General features: G+C 50.8%; 16 protein-coding genes across 16 annotated transcripts; 7 read left to right on the forward strand and 9 right to left on the reverse strand.

Moving 5' to 3' along the window:
- Positions 1 to 70: 70 nt before the first annotated feature.
- GNI_111360 (hypothetical protein) lies at positions 71 to 3,241 on the forward strand (the record flags this gene model as incomplete). Its single annotated transcript, XM_011133210.1, has 1 exon — positions 71 to 3,241. The coding sequence occupies one exon, from the start codon at positions 71 to 73 to the stop codon at positions 3,239 to 3,241; it is 3,171 nt and encodes a 1,056-aa protein (XP_011131512.1).
- A 116-nt stretch (positions 3,242 to 3,357) lies between these two features.
- On the reverse strand, positions 3,358 to 8,764 carry GNI_111370 (kinesin motor domain protein; the record flags this gene model as incomplete). Its single annotated transcript, XM_011133211.1, has 2 exons — positions 3,358 to 7,411; positions 7,620 to 8,764. The coding sequence occupies 2 exons, from the start codon at positions 8,762 to 8,764 to the stop codon at positions 3,358 to 3,360; spliced, it is 5,199 nt and encodes a 1,732-aa protein (XP_011131513.1).
- Positions 8,765 to 8,785: 21 nt separating this feature from the next.
- On the forward strand, positions 8,786 to 12,281 carry GNI_111380 (hypothetical protein; the record flags this gene model as incomplete). The annotated part of the gene is made up of 2 exons (XM_011133212.1): positions 8,786 to 8,985; positions 9,080 to 12,281. The coding sequence occupies 2 exons, from the start codon at positions 8,786 to 8,788 to the stop codon at positions 12,279 to 12,281; spliced, it is 3,402 nt and encodes a 1,133-aa protein (XP_011131514.1).
- A 266-nt stretch (positions 12,282 to 12,547) lies between these two features.
- GNI_111390 (hypothetical protein) lies at positions 12,548 to 12,907 on the reverse strand (the record flags this gene model as incomplete). The annotated part of the gene is made up of 1 exon (XM_011133213.1): positions 12,548 to 12,907. The coding sequence occupies one exon, from the start codon at positions 12,905 to 12,907 to the stop codon at positions 12,548 to 12,550; it is 360 nt and encodes a 119-aa protein (XP_011131515.1).
- A 254-nt stretch (positions 12,908 to 13,161) lies between these two features.
- Positions 13,162 to 16,307, reverse strand: GNI_111400 (hypothetical protein; the record flags this gene model as incomplete). The annotated part of the gene is made up of 2 exons (XM_011133214.1): positions 13,162 to 15,529; positions 15,574 to 16,307. 2 exons carry the CDS (start codon positions 16,305 to 16,307, stop codon positions 13,162 to 13,164), a joined length of 3,102 nt encoding a protein of 1,033 aa, XP_011131516.1.
- A 92-nt stretch (positions 16,308 to 16,399) lies between these two features.
- Positions 16,400 to 16,828, reverse strand: GNI_111410 (putative transmembrane protein; the record flags this gene model as incomplete). The annotated part of the gene is made up of 3 exons (XM_011133215.1): positions 16,400 to 16,495; positions 16,538 to 16,629; positions 16,675 to 16,828. 3 exons carry the CDS (start codon positions 16,826 to 16,828, stop codon positions 16,400 to 16,402), a joined length of 342 nt encoding a protein of 113 aa, XP_011131517.1.
- Positions 16,829 to 17,537: 709 nt separating this feature from the next.
- On the forward strand, positions 17,538 to 18,103 carry GNI_111420 (hypothetical protein; the record flags this gene model as incomplete). Its single annotated transcript, XM_011133216.1, has 3 exons — positions 17,538 to 17,802; positions 17,912 to 17,940; positions 18,011 to 18,103. 3 exons carry the CDS (start codon positions 17,538 to 17,540, stop codon positions 18,101 to 18,103), a joined length of 387 nt encoding a protein of 128 aa, XP_011131518.1.
- A 186-nt stretch (positions 18,104 to 18,289) lies between these two features.
- Positions 18,290 to 18,575, reverse strand: GNI_111430 (hypothetical protein; the record flags this gene model as incomplete). The annotated part of the gene is made up of 2 exons (XM_011133217.1): positions 18,290 to 18,413; positions 18,454 to 18,575. 2 exons carry the CDS (start codon positions 18,573 to 18,575, stop codon positions 18,290 to 18,292), a joined length of 246 nt encoding a protein of 81 aa, XP_011131519.1.
- Positions 18,576 to 18,747: 172 nt separating this feature from the next.
- Positions 18,748 to 19,012, reverse strand: GNI_111440 (hypothetical protein; the record flags this gene model as incomplete). Its single annotated transcript, XM_011133218.1, has 2 exons — positions 18,748 to 18,853; positions 18,909 to 19,012. The coding sequence occupies 2 exons, from the start codon at positions 19,010 to 19,012 to the stop codon at positions 18,748 to 18,750; spliced, it is 210 nt and encodes a 69-aa protein (XP_011131520.1).
- A 14-nt stretch (positions 19,013 to 19,026) lies between these two features.
- Positions 19,027 to 19,664, reverse strand: GNI_111450 (calmodulin; the record flags this gene model as incomplete). The annotated part of the gene is made up of 2 exons (XM_011133219.1): positions 19,027 to 19,406; positions 19,583 to 19,664. 2 exons carry the CDS (start codon positions 19,662 to 19,664, stop codon positions 19,027 to 19,029), a joined length of 462 nt encoding a protein of 153 aa, XP_011131521.1.
- A 16-nt stretch (positions 19,665 to 19,680) lies between these two features.
- GNI_111460 (hypothetical protein) lies at positions 19,681 to 20,629 on the reverse strand (the record flags this gene model as incomplete). The annotated part of the gene is made up of 2 exons (XM_011133220.1): positions 19,681 to 19,767; positions 20,021 to 20,629. The coding sequence occupies 2 exons, from the start codon at positions 20,627 to 20,629 to the stop codon at positions 19,681 to 19,683; spliced, it is 696 nt and encodes a 231-aa protein (XP_011131522.1).
- A 247-nt stretch (positions 20,630 to 20,876) lies between these two features.
- Positions 20,877 to 21,122, forward strand: GNI_111470 (40S ribosomal protein S30; the record flags this gene model as incomplete). The annotated part of the gene is made up of 1 exon (XM_011133221.1): positions 20,877 to 21,122. One exon carries the CDS (start codon positions 20,877 to 20,879, stop codon positions 21,120 to 21,122), a length of 246 nt encoding a protein of 81 aa, XP_011131523.1.
- Positions 21,123 to 21,398: 276 nt separating this feature from the next.
- Positions 21,399 to 23,123, reverse strand: GNI_111480 (phosphdiesterase; the record flags this gene model as incomplete). Its single annotated transcript, XM_011133222.1, has 1 exon — positions 21,399 to 23,123. One exon carries the CDS (start codon positions 23,121 to 23,123, stop codon positions 21,399 to 21,401), a length of 1,725 nt encoding a protein of 574 aa, XP_011131524.1.
- A 396-nt stretch (positions 23,124 to 23,519) lies between these two features.
- Positions 23,520 to 24,269, forward strand: GNI_111490 (hypothetical protein; the record flags this gene model as incomplete). The annotated part of the gene is made up of 1 exon (XM_011133223.1): positions 23,520 to 24,269. One exon carries the CDS (start codon positions 23,520 to 23,522, stop codon positions 24,267 to 24,269), a length of 750 nt encoding a protein of 249 aa, XP_011131525.1.
- Positions 24,270 to 24,638: 369 nt separating this feature from the next.
- Positions 24,639 to 25,445, forward strand: GNI_111500 (hypothetical protein; the record flags this gene model as incomplete). Its single annotated transcript, XM_011133224.1, has 1 exon — positions 24,639 to 25,445. The coding sequence occupies one exon, from the start codon at positions 24,639 to 24,641 to the stop codon at positions 25,443 to 25,445; it is 807 nt and encodes a 268-aa protein (XP_011131526.1).
- A 1,581-nt stretch (positions 25,446 to 27,026) lies between these two features.
- Positions 27,027 to 27,407, forward strand: GNI_111510 (hypothetical protein; the record flags this gene model as incomplete). The annotated part of the gene is made up of 1 exon (XM_011133225.1): positions 27,027 to 27,407. A coding segment is annotated over one exon (381 nt), but the record flags the coding sequence as incomplete, so codon positions are not given.

A 27,407-nucleotide genomic window follows, 5' to 3' on the forward strand; every position in this document is an offset into this window, starting at 1 on the left:
AGTGGATGGGAGAGTACAGTGGGAGGTTCTGAATTTTTGGGTATCCAGGCTGGTGAGTGTATTATAAATGATGTGTGATCAAGACGTTTGTACGGTGTCCAGGATATTGATGCTCGGGAAGAAGGTGTTGGAGGAGGGTGAGGATGATATTATAAGTGAGAGTAGTCAGTTGAAACGAAGCTATGAAGCATTGAGGATAAAATATAAGCTCGGTAAATTGCCTGCTACGGTCTTGACGGAACGAGTGCTGGAGGAGGTCAAGAGCCCCTCATTCCGGTGGAACGAAGCTCTGTGGAAGGTCGAAGCGAACAGTGATGGCAGGTCTCTTGTTAAATATATGCTCGACGTGACTCAGGACCCATACAAGCTCGTTCCTGGTTATGGCTTGGAACGAACGTACATATCTATCGGAACAAAAAAATTTAGACATGGACTAAGCTACTGGCTTCACAGACTCTCTGAAGATTCTCCCCTGACTCAAGCAGCACCGCTGATCCAGGAATATCACACCGATGCATATCACACCGATGCATATCACACCGATGCATATGGGCAGAACCCTAACCATTTGTTCAATGATCTCCTTTGTGATCTCGTACGAAGTTGGATTGACATGCAATATGAGCGACGGCTGTTGTATGACACACTTTGCGTTCTAGCAAGTTCAATTCAACTACAACCTAGCAGACGAGAATGTGGCGTATATTGGCCTGAAATGTCTATCTTTGCAACATGTATAGAGATATGTTCTAATGAACTTACATGGCTTCTTACCAAGTTTACTTTCCACCGAGATATCAAAGCTATTATCGGGTTTAGTCTTTGGTATAAGACACGCAAGATGGTGCGCCATTCTGACACCAACGTCAACGTCGAACTAGAGTCTAGCGTTAATGGTCGATCGTTAATGGTTGGTCGATCGAAGGACGGTCTAATGGTGCAAGAAATTGAGAAGCGCTCAATCCATTCTACCTCCACTGACGCTACGAGCGGATCCAGTCAGGCTTTGCATGAACTGTCCCTCCCCGAAATCTCCCGTATTGGAACCGATCCGCAAGGGGAAATCGACCCGCAAGGGGAAGCCGATCCGCAAGGGGAAATCGACCCGCAAGGGGAAATCGACCCGCAAGGGGAAGCCGATCCGCAAGGGGAAATCGATCCGCAAGGGGAAATCGATCCGCAATGGGAAATCGACAAAATAGTTCCAGGAGAAGAAAAAGAAAAAGGCGATAGACAAGGAGCAGTAAACAGAAGCGTCCCAGGTCAAACAGACGAAACGGAGGAAGGCAGCAACGGGTTCTTCGACTGCATTTTACACTTGTGGTGCGCTACTAAAGCCATTGTGGTCGAAGACTTTTTGTGTAAGACAATACTGCTTCTAACTATCCTTAAAGATCTCACTGTTAGCCAAGATGCCCGAGTGGGTAAGGCAGTTAATAAACACTCCGCTAGCACGATAAACATTGCCAATAGGCTGTTGACCGCTGCAGTTACCACTGTCTATTATGAAACGAAAATTCGACGGTTAGAACATATCCAATCTCACCTGCAAGCGGACAAGAAAAAGCTCGGCGACGATGCTCATTTAGATTTTGACAGTGGGTTGGGAGAATTGGACAACCCCCTTGGACAGAATCCCCTTGGACAGAATCCCCTTGGACAGAATCCCCTTGGACAGAATCCCCTTGGAGAGAATCTGTTGAGAGACATCAAGCCCTTTGAGTCCAAATTTAGCACTAAGGACTGGTGGAGGTCGGTGACATCCGTGCCCAGTAAAGCAGGTTACTGGCGAGTGGCAAGTTCTCCGGAGGACGAGATGATGTTGTCTTATGTCATGGCGACTTACGTGGGACTTTACCCATTTGTTTTTCGACGGCGTCGGAGGCCGGCGGTCGATCCGGATTGTTCGCACACGTGTGTGCTCCGCTATTGCGAGGCCTGTAATTCGACCAAAGCCCTGCATTTCTCGCCAATCGACGAGCCAGTCGTCGACGAGCCAGTCGTCGACGACGGTGCTAAGCTTGAAGTGACGAGGACGGCGCGGGTCGGCGCATCGGAGAATGACATCCCGATCCTGGAGGTGTCCGAGAGGGTTGTACGGCCCGCGATAGGTCTCAACAGTGTAGTGGACAGGTTTGAGCGTCGACTGCAGCACGGCGAAGTGAATGAGGACAACGTGAGCTTGCAGCTTGCGGGTGACTTGATATACCCAGGAAAGGCGCCGGAGGTGAGCCAAAAAGAGTGGTTCGCAATATCCCAAGAGACAACCTGCACGGACCTCCCTAAGATAGTTCGGACCTACCATGGAGGGCTGCTCGCTATTCAACAGGCAGCGCCTTGCAAGCGGCATTGCAACGCTTGTGACTTTTGTCACTCAGTTCGGGACTTCCGCGGTATCTTCAATGCACTCGTTACCTCGGGCTACAGTGCCATGAAAGGCCTCCTGAATTCCAACCAGAATCTACCGTATCTGACGGATGACCTTGTCACGCCCCTTATAGGCGCATTCCTGGGAACCATCATTTTGTGCGGCGACACTATCAAAAAGGAACTTATAGACGGAAACCTTCATTTCCAAACGGATTATTCCACTAAACGGACTAGTGGGGCGATTAGTCGTCTCCATATTACTGGTTCAAGACGACCTGAAGCTTCTCAGTTGATCGACGCCTACCACGAGACTCTGGTTGGTCGAACGATCGTACCGATTGTAGGTCTACTCGGTGAAATAAGTGTGCGGCAAAGGTTGATACTGGCAGGTGGTCTTCAAGCTTTTGTGAGTGCCGTGACCCATGGTAGTCCCCTGCTGCAACTACGCTTTCATTTCGGGTCAGATTCTCGTACTCTTCCAGTCCTAATCGACCAGTTAGTGTGGGTAAACACCACCCTGCTGCATCACCCAGCGGTCCAGACCTCGGTGGTCCAGGCCTCCGTTCGATCGGAGTTGCTACCAAACGGACATTTACGGGAGGTGAATCACGCGTTACAGTTCATTTTAGGCGAAGCTGCGTGCCACCTCTTCCTTCACCAGTCTTCAGGCCTTGGCCGCTGGCAGCAACTTGCCGAACGGTTGTGGGACTTGGCCATGTACGTCGACCGAGCTTCCAAGGAACAGCCGGAGTCGGACCAGCTGAGCTGTCTGTTACTCCTTGTATGTCAAACACTCTGGCAGAGTGATCAGAGCAAAAAATGCCGACTCACCTTCGAGCGCAAACTAAAACTAAAGAAGCTGCTTGAATAACGCCCACTTGAATAGCACTTGTTGGCACCGTTGGGTGAACAATACCGTTGGTATCGAGTTAGTATTATGGTGTCAATACCGCGTGTTGTGTGCTGGGAGTGGCACGCAGGGTTGAGTTACTGCCTGCTGAGCACTGCGTGTTTCAAAACGTTGTTTGCGACGGTGAGTAGGCAGATGTCTTTGCCGGATGTTCGCAGGGCTACGATGCCGGTGACGGCGCTGGTGTGTGCGAGGCGATTGTTGGCGACGTGTTCTTCACCGAGGATTTGGTTCCATCTCCAGAGTCTCATTTTGCCGCCGGCGTTGCCGGTGATGCTGAGGTCGTCGACGACGGCCAGGGCCGTGGCGGCCAAGGTGGCGTTGGCGTTAGCAGCCGGGGTGTCCGAGGAGTTTTCGGTTCCGGTGAGCTGGTCGCCGCTAGAGGCGCAGGCCGAAGAGAGACTGCTGCTGGAGGACAGGCCGCCTGTCTTGCCTCCCGTCGTACCGCTGATCATGGTACCATTGGCCAGGCCGGTGGGAAGCGGGACGCCTGCGAGGAGGCGGTGTTGCCTACCGGATGAGACCCAGACCCGTAAGTTCGGGTCTTTGGTGCAACAGACGAAGGTAAGGTAGTGGGAGCCGAGGCGATGTGTCTTGAGACACTGGATATTACCCAGTTGATGTACAGAGGGCAGTACGGACCATCCCTCCGTCCAAACTTTCACAACACCCAAGTTCGAAGCGGAGACCAGGCCCTCGAGCAGTTCAAGGGGGAAGTTGCGGCAGCTCATGTTGCCGAAGTTGTTTAGCCATTCCAGTTTTTCAGATGACTCTCCTTCGTTGAGAGGGACCTTGCATATGGGCACCATCTCATCGGCACGAGCGTCCAAGAGTCGGATGCTGCCATCGCTGAAGGACGCACCCAGAAAGGAGTCGCGGATGACACAGATAGATTTACAGGCAGCCTTAGCAGTCCAAGATTTAATGACCACACACGTGCGCGGGTCGACCAATAATACCTTATTGTTGCAACTAACCGCCAGAACACGCAACGACTCCACGTCTTTTACGCAACTCACATACCCCCCATGATCCGCACACTTCCACTGCGCAACTGGCGCAACGGACGCCGCTCCCGATCCGCTCCTCGCGCTCCTTATACGCGATAAACTGCGCACATCCCAAATAGACACCGTCTGCCACGATCCACATGCCAGATGCTGCGAACGCATTGTAGAAGTCACGGAAGTTATCTTGGAATCAGCCAATGTTAACGGCTCCGAAATCTTCGTCAAAGTAAACCCCAATGAACTACATGCGTCCGGCTGCGAACTACGCGTCAACGTGCGCTTGTAACGACGGCCCAATGGCCGCGGACTCAATGTCATGGTGCTGTGCGCTCGAGCCGGACTACGATGAGGACTTGTACTCCGCGAAGTCATTGGACTCAAAGGACGCAAACTTGGACTTGCTTCCGCGTCCGACTTGGGCGAGCGACCACCATCCTCCCTAGGCCCAGGTCCAGACCCACAGTGGTTGGACACACAGGGGTTGGACACACAGGGGATAGACCCACTGGGGGGGATAGACCCACTGGGGGGGATAGACCCACTGGGGGCAGACTTGCAGGGTCCAGGCATCAAGCGTGGACTGGGACTCTTGCGAGGAGGCGAGCCGGCCGCGCCTTGTAGTAATTGGGGGCAGGCGACTACCGGGGTGACTGCCAACAAGGGGTTACCCGTCGGGATGCGTTTGAGGCCTTTGTCCGATGACAGTTCACACTTCGCCGGGGCCCCGTTCCTGGTCAAGTCGTCAGTCTCGGGCAGATGATCTCGAATAAGTCCTTCAGCCGGGTCTTCGCTCTTCGACCGCACCAGGTAGTCGACATCGGGGGTAACCGCACCGCTTGGGGGTAGCTTGGGTGGTCGCTCGCACTTTTGAGTGAGCAACCCGACACGCTCCATCAGTAGTTGATTTTGACACCGAAGCAGGAAGGAGTCGTCGTCCAGCTCGCCATCGTGTGCCAGGGCCACCGTGGGAACGTCGCGGGACAAGGAGGGCCACGACCGGCTTTTGCGAAGAGCGCCGTTCTGACTCCTCGATCCCGCGCCACTTGGGTTTGTATAGCCGTTGGTGTTTGTTCCTACGCCGAGAATCTGCATGTAAAGCAGCTTGTCCTCATTACATTTGAGCATGAGATCCGTTGCCTTGTCCTCCATATCAGTCTTGAGGGCTACTGACTCTTTTTGCAACCTTGCAATATCTATTTTGAGTTTTCGAATCAACGAAAGATGGGACTCAATCTGATGGGAGACCTTGAATAGTTCGTAGAGAGCAACATAGTACAGGTTGAGAACAACAGATAGCACTGAGTCTGGTGCCCCCTGATTAAGAGCTTTTAGCTTTTCAAAGTGGGATTGAACATCCGACTTCTTTCCCAGCCTTTCGACAACGTCATCGAGATCTGTCTTTACAAAGGACAGATTCATTTGCAGCTGGCTGAGATTCTCTCTCATCCTCTCAATTTCCAGTTCGTCTCGACCTCGATTCTCGGTTCGATTCCGCCCCATTTCACGACCCGTGGTTCTGACACACAAGCCCTTACAGCTCAACTTAGTAATGTTAGTCATGACCAGGGAAATTTCATGTTGGAGTTGTTGCCGTTTTTCCTCTAGCTCATTTTTTGCGTCCTGTAACTTATATTCTGTAGTCTTTATGGAACCTAATTCCTCAACCAAGGCGTGTATAGAAGTTTCATCTCTCTTATTTAAAGATGATCTTCTAGAGAGTAACTGAAGTCTCTTGCTCAGCGAACGGTTTTGTGACTGTAATTCCTTTGCCTTTGCTTCATTGGCGTCTGCCTTCTTTTCTAGGTCATGAATTTGCTTGTTTTTCTCACCCAGTTTTCTTAGGTGTTTTAATTCCTGTTCTTTAATCAATTTCTTGATAGCCTCCTTCTCCTTTTGTAGTTTGACCAGGGCTTTTTCATGTGCAGCCATACGCTGAACAGCATCCTCTCGCCGCTGGTTAACGGCGGCGAGCTCGCTGTTTAAGGACTTTATACGATCGGCGTGGCTGATAGCTTCTCTCCGTTCGTTCGCCAAACGTGTGTGCAACACCACCGACGCGCAATCACCACGATTTGTCGCTGCTTTTGTTTCCGCTGCTGCGGTTTCGACGCAGCTGGATGTACGTAACGCACGACTGCATGGGTGGACCGGAGTGCAGACCTCCTCGGCGAAGGTAATCGTGTCCAATTCTACAATTTTGTCCGTCAACAGCCGCATCTGGTCTTCGCCAGCGTGCAACCGGTCATTCAGCACCTGGATCTCCTTCTTCAACATGACTACCAGCTCCTCCCAACAACCTTGTTCCACTGCCGTCCCGCTTATCAGGTCACTCGTCGTACGAATGGCCGTCTCCAACCGATCACAGTCCGTCAAGAGCTGCTCCCGAGGCTCAGCCCCCTCTTCCACCCCCGTCGTATTCTCCGTGCTGTCGCCAGCCTCCTCACCGCCCCCTTCTGCGTCACGACCAGCAGGCGAATCGAGCATCGGTTGGTCACGCGCTGTAGGACTGGGGTCAATTCCGTCGTCCATGGGCTGGTCCTCGACGAGGACACCATCATGGAGTGCAGGAGAGATAAGTTTGGCATCTTCCAGAAGTTGCGCGCACTTAAGGCGGTACTTGTTCAGTTGGGCTGATAGTACTTGCTTCTCTTTCTCCAACAACGTTATTTTCGAAAGCAGTCTTCTCATCTCCCCCTCGTCTCCCCCAGTAGAGTCTGGGCCTTGACCTCGAGCACCACCAGTACCCGGCGGTCCTCCAGTACCCGGCGGTGCCCGATTGCTACGTTTGAGCATTTCCAGTTCCTTCAGTGCAGTGGCAAGTTGGAGTCTGAGTTCACGCGTATCGCCGTCGCTCTTACGTGCGTTGACAACGGCACGGTTCTTGATATGTCGCGCTCGCCCGGCGTACTTGAGGGTGCTACATGTTTCCGCCAAATCTTCACGCCGAGGACTAACACAAGCCACCAATACTGTTCGACTATTCCCGCCCAAGGAGTCCTGCAAAATGCGCGTCAGCTTCGAATCACGGTACGGTATGTGACTTGTTTCTTGATGCGTCAATCCGTTTATCACGTTCGACAATGCCAACAGCCCACTGTTAATGTAAATCCCTTCGCGCAGCCTAGAAACATTCTGACCTGTTATGAACAACAAACGTGTTCGTTTATTCAAACGTGTTCGTTTTTTCAAACGTGTTCGTTTATTCAAACGTGTTCGTTTATTCAAACGTGTTCGTAGTGTTCAGCACGACTTATGTATTCACATGTGATTATGTATACGTGTTGATACATAAGTCGTGTGTAGCCAGTGTGGTTGTAGCTCACGCTCACGTATTGCCGGTAGCTTGTGTTCTTTTAACGCGTTCACTTCCTGCTAAATCGACGAAGTGGAATTTGCTGTACAGAATGGTTCCGTCCGTTAAGTTATGTTGCTTGAGCCAGATAGTATAAATAGCGTGACTTCTACTGGATGTGCTATTCAAGGAATTGCTGGATGTTTTACGATGTAAGACTCCGGTTTTGAGCAAGTTTAAGGCTGCCGCGGCCGCGTCGCAAGGTGCATATTTGATGCCTGATAGTTGGATGGAATTGTTGTCAACAGACTGACTAATTTTGATGGCTGTTCGATTATTGATCTTGGTAAAACTGGGATTTAGAAGATCAAGTATTTCATCATTGTACAATTCTATAAAAGTTATGTGGATTGAATGCTTCCATTGTCCAGAATGTTCCCCGGCATCCATAGGGGGGTCAATACCATCCATAGGGGGGTCAATACCATCCATAGGGGGGTCAATACCATCCATAGGGGGGTCAATACCATCCATAGGGGGGTCAATACCATCCATAGGGGGGTCGGTGGTCTTTTGTATAGTCCTTTGAAATATTTCGCAAACGGCTCTAACTACAAGACCCCTATTTTTAGTATCATCTTGCGCATTCGTTCCAATAGTATACGTCTTACCAGTACCTGTCTGACCGTAGGCTAACACGGTACAATTTATCCCTGAAAGAAACTGTCGGATCAGATCCTGACACACAGCATCATAAGTAGTTTTCTGGTCCTCGTCCGGTGTAAGAACTCTATCGTATTCATATTCTATCCCCAGAGATGGAATATACACCGTCTTGTTACTCCAGCTTTTTCCAATACCTAAGTTGGCTGAACCCGTGGTTGAACCCGTGGCTGAACCCGGAGTTGATCCCATGGTTGAGTTCATAGTAGACCCCGGGGGTACCGTTCGCGAGGTAGCGAATCCGCCGGTATCGGAGATGAGACTCGTAGACAGGAATGTGCTAGAGCTGGGTCCTGTAGAGTTGTTGTCCGCAGAGGGCACTCCTCCTGAGAAAGATACTATCTGATCTGATAGATGGTCCTCCGAAGCATGCCATTCCAAGGCCATTGGCCGACCGGGTGACTTGTTCTCCACGTCTAGCGGCCGGATCCGGACAATCACTCTGCAAGCGGTCGTCATGGCCCGGCACAAGTTTTTATTATGGACGTGGCGACCCTCTCCCAGCTATGTTCAAGCTACTGTTCTGCCGACCCTAGACAACAAATGGACGCCTATAAGGCACTCCTACCTTACCTCGATAGACCCGAGACTTGCGTGCCACTGATGCAATGCCTTAAAGCCGAACAAAATCCACTAGTCATTTCATTCATTGCAACAGCACTCAGGCAAATTATTGTCAAGTAAGACCACTCACCCCACAGCACAGCACATAGGCCAACCGTACGCCACCTAAGCCACCAGGGTACATCAGCCACCATGTTAAAATTGGTTTAGTCAATGGCCCCAAATCGACACCAAGTTACGAGAAGAGCTGAGGACAGCCTTGCTAGGTTATCTACAACGCAGTGGACTGAGATTCGCGGTTACCAATCCCGAACAGATTGCGGCAGTGATTATTGTATACGTTAAGCTAACTTATCTCCAATGGACGAATAATCCGGAACAGCAGAAGGTGGCGGATGAGTTATCACCGCTTTTGCAATCCAATACAGAGTCTTGGATCTTGGCTATGAATATTTACTCGGAAGTAATTCAGCAGTGGGAAGGAACATCGTCGCGAATAATAGGCAAGCAGCTGCGAACAAATGTTTTACCACCTGTGCTTAAATCAGCTCTGGATATGCTTCTTAAATTCATGGATGGAACACTAGCAATTCAGGATACGAAGGAGTCTCTTGAGTTGGTCAAGTCCACACTTACCTTCATACGAAACGCACTCTCCTTCAGTTCTACCGGCTCCGGACTGAGCATATCTAACGAGACATTTGTTTTGAACAGTTCAGAGAGCGTAACGGGCGCCAAGGAACTCCAGTGCGGCAAGATATTCATTGCAATGTACCAAATATTTTGTAAATTATCGAGCGCACACGCGCGCGATTGCAAAATATTATGCCTTCAATGCCTATGCGCCTCGATGAATTCTCTTCCTAGAAAGCAGACGCAGCTGTGCATTTATGCTCAGGAGCTAATAGAATTTGTTTTGAACGTCATTTCGAACAATCTTGGGTTCGATCAGACTGTGGGAAGACTGGACCAGACATTTACCGAATTCACGATATTCCTCTCGCAGATGGCTTCTGCAATTACGTTGAACACAATCAAGACGGCTATGTCGGTTAAGGATATGCCTGAGTTGTATTGGTCCCATTTACAAGATGCTGAGTGCGTGGAGTTTATTTCTACTCTCTGTACATTCACGCTGAATACGATAAAGCAGAAGGGAGCTATGAACGCTACTCATCATTTATTGAAGTTTTGGGCCAAATTATTTACGAATTCTTGCAGTGGTAAAACGGCCTGTGAGTTTCAGCCAGTTCATCATTGTGTGTTCAACGTGTATAGTGCCTTTGTGGAGTACTGTATGCAGTTGGGTGAGATCACCTCTTGCCTGGCAATCTGGAACAAGCTGGAGGAGAGTGGGTGGTTCCAGTCTGGGGGTCCTCGTTGTTTATTGTTTGACTTGAACAAAATTCAAGACCTTTCAGAAAATGTAGAGGGCGACCCGTTAACTGACGAGACTTTGCGAGAGGAGCTTTTGGACCTGCTAACCCAACTCGGCACTGCCATGGTCCCGGATGCAGTTGCAATCATCTCCAGCGCCTGGGACCAATGTCTGGCACTGAGCGCTGGCAACACTTCCGTCCCCTTCCCTGAGGATCTCTTGGTCAAGCGGTTTGCCTGGCTTATTTACATTGCCGGCGCAATCCTTCAATCTTATTTCCAGAGTCCCGTTAGTATCTCGGCCATGGAGTTCAAGACGTCGGACGCCGACTCGGTGGGGAGAGAGTCGGTCGTCGGGCCGCTGACTCAACGCGTGTTCGGATACATGGCGGAGCCGCGGACCAACATAAGTGCGGAGCTCGCAGAACCCCTTAGTTTGGCTGAGTTGCAGTTTCTCCAGATCTATGTCAAGACGTCAACAAACGTGTGCGACGAAACTGTTTTAAACGTAGTGTGTGACAACCTGGTTCACAACCTGGTCTTTAAAGACGGTACCGTCTTGAAGCGAACTGTGGACGTGCTCGCTACCTACACCGAGGGCTTCAGCATTCAGCTGCATAGTCCCTCGCTCTACATTGGTAAGGCGTTGGTCAAGACCAACGCTATCAAGCAGTTGATTGAACCTAACTCCTTCCGCTCCATAGCGGGCCGCATGCCCACTGCGAAGTTACGCCGGAAACTCTACTGTACCGTGACCCAACTCTTCCTGTACGGCCTGGCCGACGTGGACGACCCCTACGGCAAGCGCATTTCGGATGCGAACAATATTTTCGACCTGCCCAGCCAGACAGCTTTTAAGACCTTTCTGGCACCGTTTGAAGAGGCGGAGACCCAGGAAGGGGGACCGGCGGCGGCGTTGGAGTTATGTTGTGACTTCCGGGGCATTTGCGAGGGTTGCCGCACAGGCGATGCATACGTTGCTTTTATGTCGTGGTTGGTTAATCGGCCGAGCACACCTGCGCGATGTCGGATGAACATGTTTTACACGGTGTTGGAGAAGCACGCGAACAACTTGGAAGTGAGTTTGACATGTCTGAAGTTCATGACGGAATGCATCGTGAATCGGAGAGACCGTTTGTACGCTCAGAACAGTCAAGTGCGGGACCTTGGCATGGTCGTGATCCCGGGCCATGTGCGGGCCTTGTGGCAGTACATTCAGTCGTGGAAGGACGATGCGATAGCAGGTGTGGGTGCCCCACATGGCGTGGGACAGGATGTCGTTTACAAGACTCGGTATCGAGTGCTCAAGACCATTGTAGAGTTGGTAAATGGGTTATTGCAGTGGTTGGACCTGAAGGCGTTTATGACTACAGAGATCGCGGTCGTGATCAAGTGGTGTGTGCGTATGGTTCTGTCGATTCCACCACATGAGTTCCGTGCATACATCCGGAAGTTTACGCCCATGATCACTTTCGTAGAGAAGGTGGTGTCCTCGTCGATGAACGTGTACGACATTACTCCCGACGTCTTTAGCCAGTTGGTCGTACGTCTGCAGGAAGGAATCCTCAGCTCGGATAACGCCGCCCAGGTAGCAGCCAACGACGCTCTCAACTCTTTGGCCCGCTACGCCGTTTCTCGGGCAGCTATTTCCCAAGGCATCCCCGTCGCCGTAAATCTGAAATCCGACTTGCCCCAGAACGAAGAACAAGCCGAAGAATGGGTCGCCGCCGGACGCGTTTTCAGCGAGTGGTACCAAGGACCCAATGTCACCGACGTCCTACGTACATTGTTCACGCTCCTCCAAGCCAACATATATTCTGATAGAGATTCGCTTTCCTGTCTCCATCCGTTGCTCACGCTCCTGCGACAAAAATCCCAAGAAGTCCGGGACAACTTGGTCGCTCAGGAAATCGACTTGCAAAGACGCCAACGTCTCGGCGAAGTCCTCGAGGCTCTCTTCCTGTGCAAGCCAGACCTCTCCGAGTCGTCCTACGAAGAACGGTGCGCAGTGCTCGACAGACTATCCGCCATATAGTGCCGATTATGCTATATGGCGCTCACTGCGATTGTGCTCGCTGCAGCAATTCCTGCTACCGATAAGTCCCCTAGACATGGTCTCTTCCTTTGGACATGATCTCTGCCTTTGGACATGGTCTCTGCCTTTAGACATGATCTCTGCCTTTAGACATGGTCTTAGTCGTGTGCGACGCCCGCGCCGTGTTCGACACGCAGAAGTTGTCAGGTAAAAGTAGTAATTAAAATTCAAGAACAAAAGTAGGGAGAAATGGCAGGAGGAAAAAACTACTTCTTGACATAATCCCGAAGCATTTCTGGGGGCATTCGGACGAGCTGTTTTTTGACTTTTTGTGTCATCTTTCTGACCTTCTTAGAATCCTTTACCACTTGCACGCCATTCTTAACGGCATGAAGTAGCTGTTGCTCTTTTTTATAGGCTTGCTTCTGCCTGGACTTTTCCGCCTTTATCCGCCTCTCTTCTTTCTCTTCCTCCATATATTCGCGCTCCATGCGTTTTACTTCCTCTAACTCTTGCTTCTTTGCCAAACGCTGGTCGAATGTTAACACATGATGTTTCGGTGTCATGGCACTAAACCGCTGGACTTTCGGCTCCTTCCATTTCCGCCCGCTGACATTTATCACCATCACACTAAATTTAAAATCGATGGTTCCCCGGAAGGAGGAGGAAGTGGTGTTTGCCCTAGCGCTACCGCCCTAGCGATACCAGCTACCGCCCAAGCGATACCGCTTCTGTCTTAGCGCTACCGCTTCTGTCTTAGCGCTTCCATGCTCAATCGTGACCACAACGTTGCAAGCCCCGACACATGCTTTGTAGCAAAAAATAGACGCTGTTTCGTGCATCAAATATATGCCGTTTCATGAATATGCCACGCCGTCAATTAATCTCCTTCGAGTCGGTCATCCCAGAAATAGCCTTTAACATATTGCAGTAGATCTTCATGCAGCCCACTACCCAACAAGCGTCCTCGTCGGTTGGGACGCACGGCGTAGGGGTCGCTGTGGTCGCAATCGACAAAGTCCAGAATGGACTGAACCGCGGGACTCACGTCGCCGCTCTCATCCCCGTCCTCCTCTTCGTGCTCAAAGTCCGGATCCACCAGACCCTTCACCATGGCTTCCAACATGTCAAGCTCCTCTGTTCCAGATCTGACCTTGACAGACCTCTCTATTCCAACTGCCGCGTTCCACTTCTCATCGCCACTACCATCCGCTCTACCTCCCTGGTAGCGCTCGTCCTGACAGTCCACGTGACGACAATCCACGTCTTGAAAATTTTGGTCCGGATAGTTCTCATTGTTCCCAGACTTCTCCTGGCGGCTCAGATCTTCTTCATAATCATCCTCGCTTTCCTGACCACCCACAACGTCTGGAGCATCCACACCGAGACACCTGTGAAACGGAAGCTGGGGATTCCTCATCAAGTCGACCGAGCTGGTAAGCACTGCACGTAAAGCCGGGGTGAGTAATCCTGCTCCCGGACACAGCTCGTGGATGGCGTCTATCTGCGAAATCACTTTAATCAGAATCTGCCGGAACTCATTCCAGGGACTTAGCATATCAAACTCCGGGTTTAAGTCAATAGCTAGCTTCACACAATCCAACGATGCACATATGTCTTGAAGCAGAACAACAGGAAGCGCCAGCCGACCTTTTACTCCTTTGCTCTCGAGTCTGCGAGGATGACCCTTTTCTTCAGGAGTCGCGAACCATTTGGCTTTAGCCGAGTCGCTTCTGGTAACTGATATATCTTCTTCTATTATTGACATATCTCCCTTAGCCATTGCTTCCTTAGCCATTGCTTCCTTAACCATTGCTTCCTTAACCATAGCTTCCTTAACCATAGCTTCCTTAGCCGTAGGTGTAATGGATTTACTTCCTGAACCTGTAACAGATGGACCTGTAACAGACGACCACGACGACGGGCTTGAATTTTTTTCTTCATGAGACACAATCTTTGCGCACCTCGAATGCTCCAGCGTGTTAACACGTTCCGATAAGTGAGCATGCTCGGATAACAAGTCAGTGGGATTATGCTTTAGGCAGAGGGCTACCCAGTTGTATAAAAGATTTGTTGAGACTTGAGTCAGCTGCAACTCCAGCCAGTATCGCACAGCGGACATTAAGATCTCGTAGTTGGCCTGGGTTTTCACTTGGCTAAGAAGCCGGCAGGCCGAGACATGTCCTCGGTCAACGAGGCAAAATAGTGACTGGGTAAGTTTGTCAGAAATATGGTGAGGCATGAAGCCTAGATTGGTCTTACGGTATGTCTCTGCATAGCCGACTGTTGCTCCCAGTTTCTCAAGGGTCTCTGAAGAGGAGGCAGCCTCGAGGTAACTGAGCGCTGCTTTGCGTCTCCGAGACAGACCTGGTCTGGTGTAGTCGCGAGGCGGTTGGGAAATAGAATCGTCTAAAAACAACGGTAGTCCTTGGGAGATGCCAGAGTAGCTGACAACAACCAGTTGTTCTAGCAGGTCTTCCATTTCGCTTCTTCGGTCTCGCGCCAGGGGCATGACCTCGGACCCGACAGTTTGCGCCAGGGTGGCAATTAAGTCTACGTAGTCCTCGGCAGCGTACACGAGGTCATGCGACTTATTATGGTCTGCCACTTGGTAGTCAACACGTTTCATGGGGCTTACCATATAGATGTCGGAGGTGGCTGAAATCTCAAAGGCCCACGTACGACAAAGCAAACCGAACAATTCAACCACCATATCCTCGTTCGCCAGGAGTAGCTGGGGCTGCATGTTGTACAATGGAATCTCCCACTTGTCGCCGACGCTTGGTCTCCTCTGCCCTATGCAGCTATTCGCTGCCTCCAATAATCTGACCAAGACCTCAACCACTCTACCACGACAAGACTTGCGCGTCTCATTGATCCAGGAGGCGTCTGTCTTAAGTTCCTCAGTCAGCCAGGCAAACAGGATCTCCAGTATTTCCACCGTCTCTTCAAATGAAAAACATTTTCGCCGACGCTCGAAAAATTCCACGCGACACTGAATCCGGACCAACGACTCGTAACGACTCTGCCAGGACAGCCCTGCAGACTGAACAAATTGCTGGACTTCGGCTAACACACCAGACGGCACAGAAACAGCCATGGGAATACGCGGTGCACCTACGTCCATCAATAATTCCAACCGCTGTAGGAAGGGCAACTCAAAATAATCGCGAGAATTGAACAAATACAAGACCAGCGGAATGCCCTTCCGAATATCCTCTGCAAATTCCACATCCTCATTCATCTCCCTACAAGATGTTCATATTATCCCTTTCTCTAAATGCTCGCTTACACCCGTCGTAAAATTACGTTCAGTCGTTTCTCGGCTACAGATGCTGCTTCATCGGATATATCCGGTAATGAATGCCCGCAAAAGCTTCCAACACAAATCGAGACAAGTATAAGAAGGTCACCTGCAGCATGCATGCCATCAATCCACTTGCAGGTGCTCCACATCTTAACAGCCTGCAGCGACATGTCTAGACAGAGAACAGACAGGTGCTCGACCACCGCCAAATCCCCAACCTCTATTCTGCCGATCAAAGATAGGGCCGGCACCAGCCAAGCTTGGGTACTCTCTTCGGCATACCACCCATTCGCATGCCACCCACCTGCATCATCCTGGGCTTGATCTGGAGGCACTCTCACACGGCATAAGGAATAACTATCCTCTACTGATTCTAGATCTTCCGGAGCAGGCGTTCCCATAAAAATGGAATCCATCAGCATCTGTACACAGACAAACCACTTTGTTGTAAGCTCCCAATCAAACCTGCCATTGGCAGTTAATAGTGTACAGACCTCGCCCGCGCTCAATCCAGTATACTCCTTTGCCGTCACGCATTCCTCCAGTCCGTCTATTAAACTGCCGTTTCGCAAGCTGCCATCCCGCCCGCCGCCATTTCGTAAATACTTGGATAATCGAACATGAACCAGTGGCCACAAGCTTGCTCTCCCGACGTCATCTATTAAATACTCTTCTTGAATAAGAAGCCTGGAATAAAACTCCAAGCACTCACCAAGCATAGAACATCCCCCCCAAATACCCTCCGTGCACTGATCTAAAATAAATGCAGCCTTGACGCTGTTTGTTGGTGTTAAAAATTAATTAAACTCCGTTATACGTTTTTATCTTTTTTTTGAGAAAGATTTGTCTTCTGACAAAGGTTCGTCAATAAAGATGTAGCAGGATATTCGTCAAGATTGTTCATGGTCTGTAGAAAATGAGTCGTCGGTCCAAGATAGCGGCTACTTACCTTATCAACAGTGTTAGTCGAATTATTTTGTTCTCGAAGGTGCCACATTGTCTGGGTGACTGTTAGGACACTAGCCACAATCACAATTATTGCTAAAATAACGGCATTAATGCTGTATGTCGCGTCCGTGTCCTTACCTTGGCTGTTTGTTATCATTGTAACCAGTTGAAGGACGGCAACGATCATAACCGTCGAGCAAGCGAAATTCAGGAAGTCTTGGAGCTGAGGACCCGTAATATAAATGGTGTTCTCTTCCTCATTGAATTCGACAGTAGTTCCTCCGCAAGGCATAGCGATTTCGTCCGATTAGACTGCTTTAGATTTCCAATTCGAATTCGAATTTGCGCGATTAGCACACACGTGTGCTTCAAGATGCGCCTTCTTCCGATTTTGATTTTGGCAAAAGCCGAACAGGATTTGGTGTGGTCACTGTTCATAGAAGGTACCCAGGGGAGTCCAGAAAACGTCTAGTAAACCACAGAGGCTAAATTGCCAGTGTAGGCGTGTGGTGGAGGATGTTTGATGTTTATAGGCATGGGAGAAAGATCCTTGCGGGAATGCAAGAGGTACTAAACGCCCAAAGCGAGGTAACGATTGGGCGGTTGGGCTGGTGATCGGGAATGTTAACAGGAAACTGAACGGCATTTAACAGCTCTAGATCGGATCGCTGAAGAAGCTGATACTGTAAGACGTAAGGCGGGCCACAGCAGTGTTGTAGATGAAAACTGCTACAGATGTGCTCAAAGGAGCTAACCGAAAGATTGATGACGGGTTGTATAAAGATAAGCTACTGACTTCGATAAAAAGGAAAGTACCGTTTGTGGTGCCGGGCTACGCTCCGCTTTCGCCATAAAGCTTGTGTTCGATTGGGATCGAACACAGTCGGGATCGAACACAGTCGGGATCAAACACAGTCGGGATCGAACACAGTCGGGATCGAACACAGTCGGGATCGAACACAGTCGGGATCGAACACAGTCGGGATCGAACACAGTCGAACATGTCGGATATAATGGAGGAAATTGTCGACTTGAGTATCCTGGAGGCATTAATGGAAGCATCCTTGAGGAATTCGGCAAACGGCGTGATAGTCGAAAGGCGGGGAGTTGATTTTAACAACTTCATGCGAAGCGCTACGATGGCTCAACGAAGGTCGTCTCAAAAACAAACGTCCGACGCAGACAAGAAGGAGCCGGTATGGAAAAAGGTTGGGTCTGGACTTTTGGAGTCGCAGGAACCAAGTCCACCAATTCACATAGAAACAAGTAAGATCTCATTACCGATCAAACAACACTTATCATCTAGAAATCTCCCATGATGATCCACTGGCTCCCGGGTTATCAGCTTACGGAGTACTAATTGTCTTCGTTGCAGCCTTTACCCTTTTCTACGCACTTAAAAAGGTAATGATACCACCGTCATACTACTGCCATACAATACGTCGTCCCGTCTGGAATATACTTTCTGTTACAGATGTATCAAATTACGAAGAACCCATTCATAATATCAACTGACGAAAAAGGTAGCATCGTTTCTCCAGGAAAGATCCTATATGACAATATATGAATGGCTTCCTGATGCTATACCATTCGCCGCGTTGTCGGCGATATACTGTCCAATAAATATCCCTGCCTGGTTCAACACATCGGAAGGGATAGTCAGTTCCAAACGAACGTCTAAATGGCCGGGAACAAGGCTTTGTCTATAAATATCCTTGGCGCTAGATGGCATTGCCGTTGAATGGCATTGGCGCTAGATGGCATTGGCGCTAATCATTTCTTGCACAGCCGGGTCAGACAAAGCTCCTAGAGCCTCCAAGAAACACTTAATGTCCGTCTTAGCTTTGGCTACCAGTTCCAGGCAGTCGTTTTGTCGCCTATTAATAAAGAAGAATGATGGCAGTGGTACTTTCTTACTCCTTGTATATCTCAAGCCTTTTCGCAAGGAATTCGATGCCGGCTTGCAACGGGAGATTCAAGTAAAACCCATGCACAAGTTCAACGTCAACGTCACACAGGTTATCCCTACGTATGACCATTGACATATCAAACACCACATATCAAACACCACATATCAAACACCACATATCAAACACCACATATCAAACACCACGCGAACATGAGTGAGTGGCTGCAGTGTATACAGACTACGCAGGTGCCACCATACTGGCGCGGCGACATGCAGCGGTAACGCGTGTCGATAGTGCCAGCTTACACTTCTGTTTCCAAAAAGACCTCAGCACCCATATCAACTAAGTAGCGAGCGGGTTCATGTTTAAGGTCCACCTTTTGGTTCAAGTAACGTATCAAATTCTCCCTGCAGCCAGAAGGTGGTTATACAGCAGGCAGGGGGTTGGTTTTGGTTCACTTACGTTTCGAGGACCTTAGCATCGGCTTCTGTTTGTTTGTCTTTGGTTTGCTTCAGTTTAATATAAAGGACATTTTCTAGGTAGTTTTCGAGGGCCGGTGCTTGCATGGCAAAAATAAAATTCAGGTTTTGCGCATGACCATGCGAACAAACCCCTGATAGTCTATTCTGTCGATGCCGGTTTCTCCTTCGCTAGCCTCACGCATCATTTCTTCGACCTCTTCAACCGTGAGGGTCTCCCCTAGAGCGGCCATTACGCCCCTTAATTCGTCGCTGCTGATAACCCCATCTCCATCCCGGTCAAATACCTTAAAGGCCGCCATTAACTCTTCCTTATGGTCGCTGTCCTTCACCTTACGCGCCATTACGGACAAGAACTCCGTAAAATCAATCGTTCCATTCCCATCCGCATCTACTTCATTCATCATATCCTGCACCTCGGACTCTGTCGGGTTCTGTCCCAAGTTCCTCATCACAGTCGCCAGCTCTTCGGCCGTTATTGCTAAGGACAAGCATATACATAACCCAACCCATACCTACCACCCAACACGGATAGCACACACACGGATAGCACACACGGATAGCACACACCAAACACCAGTGTACCTATCCAGTGTACCTATCACAGCCGCACAACAGCTCAATACCACACACCACACACAACCAATCAGTGCTCACTTCCGTCACCATCTTTGTCGAACAGGTTAAAAGCTTCCTGGAAATTGTTTACCACTTCTCGTGAGAGGTGATGCTCGGACATTATTTGCAAAAACGCATCAAATTTTATTCAGAGGATTCTCAGGCGACTTAGCCCACGCCTTCTGGATCCTCTCTATATATTGGGATCTCTTGAGACCCGGTAGCTGAAAAAAATTCGGCCCATCACGAATGGAAGGTATAACGGTGGAAGGTATAACCAGTGGAAGGTATCAGGAGTGGAAGGTATCACGAATGGAAGATATACGAATGGAAGATATAGCCGGTGAGCATAAACGGTAGTATGCGTAACTGTGAGCATACGCAATCGTGGGTTCAACCGTGGGTAGACACAAACATGAGTAGGGGGTATGTGCCTTGGTGCGCAAGCATGGACGGGGAGCGGGGTAGGAATCGTACCTGTGACTTGAGGGTTTCGAGTTCCCGTGCCTCGTAAGCTTTATATGCGGCCTTGGCCCTGCGTTCAGGGTGCATGTCGACCTTGCGGTCGGCTGCGTCGGCTGAGGACAATTGTTCAAGGGCTTCGTCGATGCCGCTGGCGTCGACCAAGCGGTCGCCGGCGAGTATGGCATTAAAAGCTTCCTCTCGTCGAGCGTGGTTTACATTCTCGACGAGGAGATCCATGGACTCGGCGGATACGACGCGAGCCATGGGCGAAGCAGCGGCCTGGGCGGTTTTTTGGAGCAACAGTTGTCGTTGCAGCAGCTGGTACTGAGTCACCTTGGGTTTGGAGGCGCCCTTTTTTGTTGCGCCTTTGGTGGTACCCTGAATACTCTCCGCCTCCGCCCGTTCTAGCAAGGCCCGTTCTTCCCGCCGACGCCGTGCCTCGTCTGCCTTCGCGTCTGCTTCGGCCTTGCGGGCCTCCTTATTCCGCAACAGCTTCGTGCCTTCGTCCCGCCACTTCGCGTCCTCCTTCGCCGCCAACTCCGCTTCCTTCTTGCTCTGACTCTGCTGCGCCTTCCGCTCTCGCGCCTCTATCGCCTTCTGGTTGTCGCGTCGCGGCGCCATTTTGCACAACTAATCCTGCCCCACGACAAAGACAAAACACGTGCTGCAAAAAAATTCGGGGGCCTTTTCGCCGCGCTACGGACAAACAACATGGGTAACCACACACGACCACAACACCGCACTTGAGTAAAGCCGCCCTACGGCCCCCTGCGGTCGGAGGACGCCAGTGCTGCGTAACCCCCGACCCCACACACATGTGTGTCCACGAAAACGCGCATCTGCATTTTCGTCCACTGACTCTCTCTGCATGCGGCTGGGCAGTGGTCCCTCCCACCTGCAGCTCAAATGTTGTGCTCCCGTAGGCAAAGTACACGGATCCTTGGCTCGTGCCGGTAAAGTTAAGTCTCAGACCCCGCGTGTCTCCAAGCAGGACAAGGAGAAGCCCTTAACTGGACGCGCCAAGAAACGCATGCAGTACAACAAACGCTTCATGACCCTCGCCAAGAAGCAGATGGGACCCAAGAGAGGACCCAACTCCCAGGCTCATGCCTAAGCTTTTTAACGGAACCATATTGTCAACTTCCCAAAAGGTCCGCTCCCCGCCCGAATCGTCCCGAGTGAGTCATCGCCCTCGAATAGAAGATACAGAATGTATAAAAATTGTGGACTCAGTGCGCCAGTCTTTCTCCAGCTCGAATATCGGTTTGCGAGACCTGATAATAAACATCTCAAGAACTATAGGGGGGGAGGGAAGGGGAAGGGAAAGAGAAAGGGGGAGGGACGGCGCAACCCAAGGACAGGGCAGGAACAGGAGAAGAGGAATTAGGGCTTACGAGTGCCATTTACGTATAAAGAGACGTGCGCTTGGGTTATCCAAGTCGGTTAGCTCTGTGCTGATGTCGCCCAATTCTTTTAAATCGTCTTCTATCTCCAACCGATGGTCATTTTCAGATTCGAAGCCGTGTGCGGAAGGCGAGTCATTTTCCGACCAGTGATCCTCTTCGGAGTCGAGAGTCTTGGCGGTTGAAAAAGTGTCCGGACTTGGATGTGCAGCTTCCTTGTTACCAGATTCTTCCCGTCCAAGCTCCCGCGAGGACCTATATTCTGTAGACCTACATTCCATGTACTTACATTGCTCGCACATCTTGCATTGCTTGGAATTACATTGCTTGCGCTTACATTGCTTGCACTTGCATTGCTTTTCCTGGGAGTTAAACTCCTCGGCTGTATCCAAGCCCTCGCCGCTCTCGAGGCCCTCGGTTCTGTCCAAGCCCTCGGTGTTGGTTTCTAGGCTCTTGAGTCTAGTGGGTTTCCGAAAGTCGTTGATGTGTATAGCAGTTTTCCAGAACTTGCCATTTTGCCTGCCGGTATCGACCCATTGGTTGAGTTGAGGTTCAATGAGTACTAGAGGTTGCCATAGTGGTAGTACGACGAATTCTAGGAAGCCGAGTTCCATTTCGATCATAGATTTATCGTTGGTACAATTCATGAAAGTGGTTACGGGAACGTTGTTTTTTTTTTCGAGTTCGACTTGTCTGTTGAACTCATCGACGCAGAGTCCGGCCCAACGAACGAAGTAGGGGAATGGAGTGAGTTGGTTGCTGAGATCGGAAGCGTGGAGGACAACCTGACCGAAGATAAAGAGATCGTCTGGGCTGTATTGATCCTTGGCTTTAGGCGCAAGATGAGTGGTAAGTGCGGTCATGAGACTGGCGTGCTTTGCCATGTCTGTCGAAAGAATGAGTTGGATAATAATCTTGCGTATGGTTCGTTTTTCGGCTGACCCTAACCGACTGAATATATCTAAGTCACTTCGTTCGGAGAGAGCGGTGAAAATAAATGCGCAATGGTGTTGCTCTAGGATGTTCATGTCATTGTAGAGGATGGACAGGGGGTGTTCCACGGCAATGAGGTAGTTGTTGGTCACCCCCAAATGGTCGACGTCGTGGATCATTGCCGCAATTAGTAATGGGTAACAGTAATGGTAGTAACTCTGGATGCACTGCGTCATGTGCCAGGTCACGTGGTACACCTGCACCGCGTGGTACTTGTTATGGTACGGGTTCGTACTGCGGTAGCTCTCCAATACGAAACGGTAAAAGTTCAGCCTCTGCAACCGCCGACTTCCTGCTGGTGCAAATGGACTCAGACTGTTCTCGAAAAATTGCACAAACTCCTGGTCGGACATCACAAAATAATCGATACATCGTGCGTTCCATATCGCACTCGTCCGCCGTCCTCTCTGCTCCGCCAACAAAACAGGCGCAGACGCACGTCGCTGGTACCACGGGTCCGCCGCAGCCGCCGACGAGACCGTAAACCAACCAGCACTACCCCAAGGAACCGTCCGCCACCGACAACACTCTCCCGAAGACAGAAACGCGCCGTACACCAACTCGATTATGCACTCGGATGGCGCAGACTCGCGACGCCGCTGCGGCGCAACCGCAGAAGGAGAAGAAGCTACCAACGACCCCGACGGCGCAGCCGGAATCAAACACCGCACCACATAGTCATTTATCCTCGCCATCATCTTCATCGACGCCACGTTCATCCATATAATTTATATCTACCGACCCGCTCGCACCTGCTCGCGCACGCGTGCTGCGCCCGAAATGCTGCTAGGCCGCTATTATAAAATCCCTCTGTCATGATCCCGCGTGTTCTATACCTGCCGGCACCGGTCTCCCCGTGGCCATTCGTCATAGTTTTGGCGCTGTCTTTGAGTCTGGTCTTTGCGATCGTGGGGAGCGCAGAGATGCCGACGCGCGGGTTCTCGGACGTGATGCAGCAACCAGTCAAGTTGACCAAGGATGACTTGCTCGTGGTGGCCAGAGCGCTCTTCTGGCCGACGGTGGGGCTTGCAGCATTGACACTAGCTATGAATGTGAGACAGCTTGCGTTTTTGACAAAATGAACGTTACGAAATTCGCGCGATAAAATTCCGGAAATGAGGAGTCCTCAAGCAGTTCCAAGCAGTGGAGGAATCACGGCGGCCCTGGCGAGCGTTTGGGTGCCGCTGGGCGTGGACGACGAGTGGGTAGACATGGTGAGTATATTAGGACAATTCATTAATCGCCCCGAAGCTTTCGAAACATGCATCAGCAGCAACTTCGTCGAGGGCTTAACCCTTTTGCGCGACATGCCCGACAAGGTTGTTGGGTGGGCCACAAGATGTTCTCCAGAACTCCCGGGTTGGTCGACTGAAGAACTGCGACAGGTGATTGTCTCTAACCAGGCATTCCGGGTACATTTGTATAGAGCGGTTGCAGACTGCCTATTTTCGATACATGCCGTGACGGAGAGGCATCCCGAGTCCTGTGGGGTTCCGGAGGTCCTTCGCCAACGATTGCGCAAGTGGGCAAGGATGCTAATTGAAGGGGGCCAGTATCCTGCGCCGTCTGCCACCAATGTCACTGACTTCCAGGGGCTTGAGTTCTCTTTGGTCGCGGCGATGCGCCTTCCAATCACAAACGAGTTCACGAAGAAGACCCATACTTTTATTATTCCCTCCTTCGAGCCACGGGCTATCAGCAACTCTTCCCCCACCAATCCTGAACTACCATTGGCTCTCCAGATTATCGAGAAAGCCCTGGCACACCACTCTAGAAACGAGGCCGTAGGCCTTGTCATTACCCGCTCATTCGAAGATGGTCGGATGACCTGCGTAAGGAGCACGGAATGGGAAGACTGTTCATAACCTTTCGGAACAGATTAACCAGGCACACTGACTAGAAAAGATCTGAGAAGCACAGAGAGTACTTGGCGTAGCACAGAATGTGTGGCACCGGCTTTCTCAATGTTGACTCGGGGTGGTACGGGTGGTCCGCACACGTTTGTTAAAGAATTTCGGCGTCGTCGCTTCCTGAATCAGGTCGGCTGTCTTTTTGTGTTGGAGTTCAACTAACTAGGAAGGTTGTTATCGCTGCTACATTAATGGCACGGATTTCAAGGCCGGTTTTTTTTTCCCTTTTTGAGGGGGTTGGGATCGAGTTTGATTATGAAGTGTTATGGTACTGGTGTTTGGTCATCTGATGGTTCTTCTTCAAGTTGCTCTCTTAAGTGGGGGATGGTGGCCCGGTTTACGATGCCTTTCGGCGTGAATGATGGTAAGAATGATGATGTGTGGGTGGACATGGCGAAATCCTTTGCGTGGCTTGATGACGACATTGAGAACGGCAAGTGGTCTGTGACCAAGCTGCTCAGGGACGGTTTCCGTATTCTGGAAGAACTGCCAGACGTGGAAGTGGGCTCAGTAATTTTCCCGATAACGCGGGAGTTGAGCCGTGAGGAGATGCAACAATTGAAGACCACATATGACACCAACAACACCCTTCGCGCCTACGTTCTCCGGAGCGTGACCCAATGTATCTGCGCCGCCCTCGCGACTCGCTACGAATTCTATCCGACGGGGGTGTTCGAACCCTTCTATAAGCGTATGCGTTGTTGGCTTACGGAGTTCGGATTAGACCTGGAATATTCCAAACAAGTCTTGGGTGAGCAACAAGCAAAACGCATCGGGGAGCTGCACTTCTTCCCCTCGGTTCTTGCCAGAGTTGGGGCTTCTGGACCCGTCCATTCGTTCACCGCGGTAGCACACCACCCGTGTCGCTCGAGGTTCCACCACCGAAACTTAACCGCGGTTAAAAAGCAAATTGATGAACGCCCCCGAGGACAGGTGCCAATCATCAAACTTCGAACGTGGGATTCCGAAAATAAAAAATTACAACAAGAGTTCCCTTTCGAGAATCAATCAGTGTACAACAAATGGGCCGCCAAAGAACTAACAGATGAAGAAAGAGCGGCTTTAATAGCTGCCAGACCGCCATCGGTCCACAGTTCCACCGAGGACCTACACCTGGAGGATATTTTTTAAACCGAACAAAATGGTTCAGTAAGTAAAATCTTCCAGACTGTGCCTCGTTGGAGATCCCGCTCTCTCAAGTCCACCCCGCATTCTCTTCCCTTCCGGTGTGTCTGCTCGTGTTCTGGCCGTCGGCTGTTCGAAACGCGCCGTTCGAATGGCTCTCGAAACGCGCTTTTTGATAGGCTATATCACCAGCACCAAGGCCTGAGGAACTAACTTGGTCCGTAGATTACAATCCCATCATCTTCGCCGTATAGCCTCCCACTCCCGGTAGATTGCCAGCGGGACGGACCTGTGCGCCGGCGTGACGCTCCCTCCAATCCACTGCAGACTTACCAACTCTGTTTTCATGACTTTGAATCCCAACTGTGCATCTCTCCAACTGCGTACAAAATAACCACGGGCCTGAACCACTGGCCAGTATTCCGCCGTCAGTAGCGGGTTGTTGGATAGCTTAAACCTGCGCGTATTGTCCGTCCCGCATTCGTTGTAACCGTGAGTAAAGTTCGCTCTACGTCGGATGGGCATTGACCACTCCGGCGCCATCCAGGCCCTGCACTTTGTCCCCCCAAAGCTCGCCGCAGCTGTACCTGGATGCAAGCTGTACTGCGACTATACCCCCCTCCTTTGATCTCTTCTTTCGGCTCCACTTCAAGGGAGTAACCTCTCCTCCGTGATTTATTACTCGCCTGCCGTCTTGTTCCGTCCACGTCTTTACTCTTGCTAGCGTACTCAATCGGTACCTTCTCCTTCTGCCCGCACGTCGCTCCTGCCCGCACGTCGCTCCTGCCCGCACGAGCACATCCGTATAGCCTCTCCTCACACACTGCTCTGTGCCCACCCGCCGTAGACATATCCGATGTTAACAGCAGGCATATTGTGTGTCGGAGTAACCACAAATTACATGGTTCTAGTTACACCATTCACTCTTTACGTTTTCTTCATTCGTCTTTGGCTTGATGTTTGCCCTTGAAAGGTCTACCCCGAGGCGTCATCTTTTCTTCTCTGTCAGCACACGAATCTCGGCTCCTGCATCAATTCCGGAGGGAGCTGTTCTAACTCCGCCTGCTGTTGTCTTGTCTTCCGCCATTTGTCGTGGTCCAAGCGCACTTTTGGTCCACTCCGCGCTCGTCGTGAGCGTGAGTGCCAAGGGTGCTTCTGCTGGAGCTGGGGCTTACTTCACGTACTCAAAGCTCGCATGCCATCGCGCCAACAACTACGGCCTTGTCTCTTCCGCTTCGATGCCCAGGCATTACGACGCGTGCTACCGACTTACTTTGTCGTACCGTCTCTCCTCACCGGCAGACATTGCGGTCCGAAAGTCTCGACAGCCACTCCCCGCGTACTTCGCATTTGACGACGACGTCAACTGAGCCTCCGAGAGCCTTCGGCACTCTCTTCGTCGTCGGTCGGGCTCCTTACTGGCATGTGGCCAGCTGAGTTGAATTCGGGGAGTCGAATTGATTACGAGTTCGTAAAAAGCCAACGACAGGGTCGGTCGGACCGCAATTCCACCTCACTCATGGTGTTGCGTTGCGTCCTGGTGTCTCCACTTGGTCTCCGCAGTTTGGTAAATTTTCGAACGGAATTATGGTGGGTGTTTTGGTTCAAGAGTTCTCGAATGGAGTGATGATGCCTGCAGTCAGTTTGGGCTGTTGGGAGCTGAAAGGCGATGCTGATTCCACTCCCATAGCAGTCAAGGCTGCTTTGGACGAGGGCTACTACGCTCTGGATGACGCACAGATCTACGGTAACGAACATGTTATTGGACCTATAGTTGGAAGCTTTACTAAAGACCAGATGAAGGCGGTCGCCAAGTTCGACCCTACTCAAGACGGAACGCCCTTCAAGGTCGTCTCGGAAGACAAGTTTCTGGAGTCGTTCGAAAAGCCGCATGGTAAGCCTGAAGACGACCGTGCCGTGTTTGTAACTACCAAGATCTGGTGCACCAATTTCACTCCAGAGGGGATA

Source organism: Gregarina niphandrodes (assembly GCF_000223845.1).
Source record: "Gregarina niphandrodes unplaced genomic scaffold scaffold00025, whole genome shotgun sequence".
Lineage (NCBI taxonomy): Eukaryota > Apicomplexa > Conoidasida > Eugregarinorida > Gregarinidae > Gregarina > Gregarina niphandrodes.